Source organism: Solanum stenotomum, chromosome 4, assembly GCF_019186545.1.
Source record: "Solanum stenotomum isolate F172 chromosome 4, ASM1918654v1, whole genome shotgun sequence".
NCBI classification, from domain to species: domain Eukaryota; kingdom Viridiplantae; phylum Streptophyta; class Magnoliopsida; order Solanales; family Solanaceae; genus Solanum; species Solanum stenotomum.
The window spans coordinates 45,057,895-45,059,044 of record NC_064285.1 but is presented as its reverse complement, the minus strand read 5'-3'; the positions used below and the strand labels follow the sequence as shown (position 1 = coordinate 45,059,044).

At 45.7% G+C, this 1,150-nt stretch overlaps 1 protein-coding gene across 1 annotated transcript; it reads left to right on the top strand.

The window, feature by feature from the left end:
- The first annotated feature begins 805 nt into the window (after window positions 1–805).
- Window positions 806–1,150, top strand: LOC125861519 (uncharacterized). The gene has a single exon (XM_049541394.1). The coding sequence runs from the start codon at window positions 806–808 to the stop codon at window positions 1,148–1,150; it is 345 nt and encodes a 114-aa protein (XP_049397351.1).

The following is a 1,150-nucleotide window of genomic DNA, read 5'->3' as shown; positions in this document are numbered from 1 at the left end:
TGGAATATGACTCTTTAAGTATAAATGTTGTTCTGGGATGCACCGAGACACTTGAGGACAACAGTCAGATTATGATCATAAAAACGTCATTTGAGGATATGAAAGAATGGTTGGCCCCATTAATATCAAATGGAACTCCTAAGTGGCTTGAGGTTGGGGCAATTATCGAGAAGAAAGATCTAAATGTGGCAGCGAGGTATTGGTTTGGCCTCATCAGCAACACGATCATGCCTTCACAGAATGAATCTATCCTTCGCCACGCAAAAGCAGCCTGCATAGGTTGCCTCATTAAGGGAACAAAGTTGAACCTAGGATTGATCATTGCTTCTGAGATACTCATTCGTGCGAAGAAGTGCCAGACCTCAAATATATTCCCAATATTGATCACAGAACTATGTAAACGAGCTCGGGTACCTCAAGATGCCAAGGAGGATGTGGAAGTGATGCCCACATCCTCTACTGATATTCAGTGGATCGATGTCGAATATCTTAAGAATCAGACGGAGAAGAAGCAGAAGGAAGCCACAAGCACCGAATCCATACCTGCAGAGGCAATTTCGCCTACTCCGGCCCCTGGGCCTTCAGGTATATCTAATTCCACTACCACTCTTGCTGACACTGTAGGTTGTTCTGCTGCTGCGTCACTTCCTAGACCTACTACTGTTGTTGCGTCTTATGCGCCGATCACTCAGGCATCATGATCCGGATTGGACAACTTTCCCAGTTTACTAATCGTCGGGCTGCCAACCTAGAAACCTCCATTCTAGGCATAATTCAGACTACCCTGACTAATGTTATTACACCGATGAGAGCTACCATTGACTCCCTTGAGTCTAGAATAGCGGTGTGTGAGCGTGACCAAGGGGCCACAAATGAGGTGACAGCATTAAAGTCCGCCATTATTGCTCTGAAGACTGATGTGGAAAAGTTGAAGGCCACTGATATGTCCATGGTCTTTGGAATGTTGGAGATCACCAGAAGTGAGGATAGAGTTGAGCAGACAGCTGAGCCTGAGTCGGAGGCAGAGACAGACGAGGAAATGCACGAGGAAACTGTGGATGGTGCAAATGATGACCTGACAAAGACTGAAGCAATTATGATAGATATGGTTGTACAAGCTTCCATGGCAAACACCCATTGTTGTCTCTAG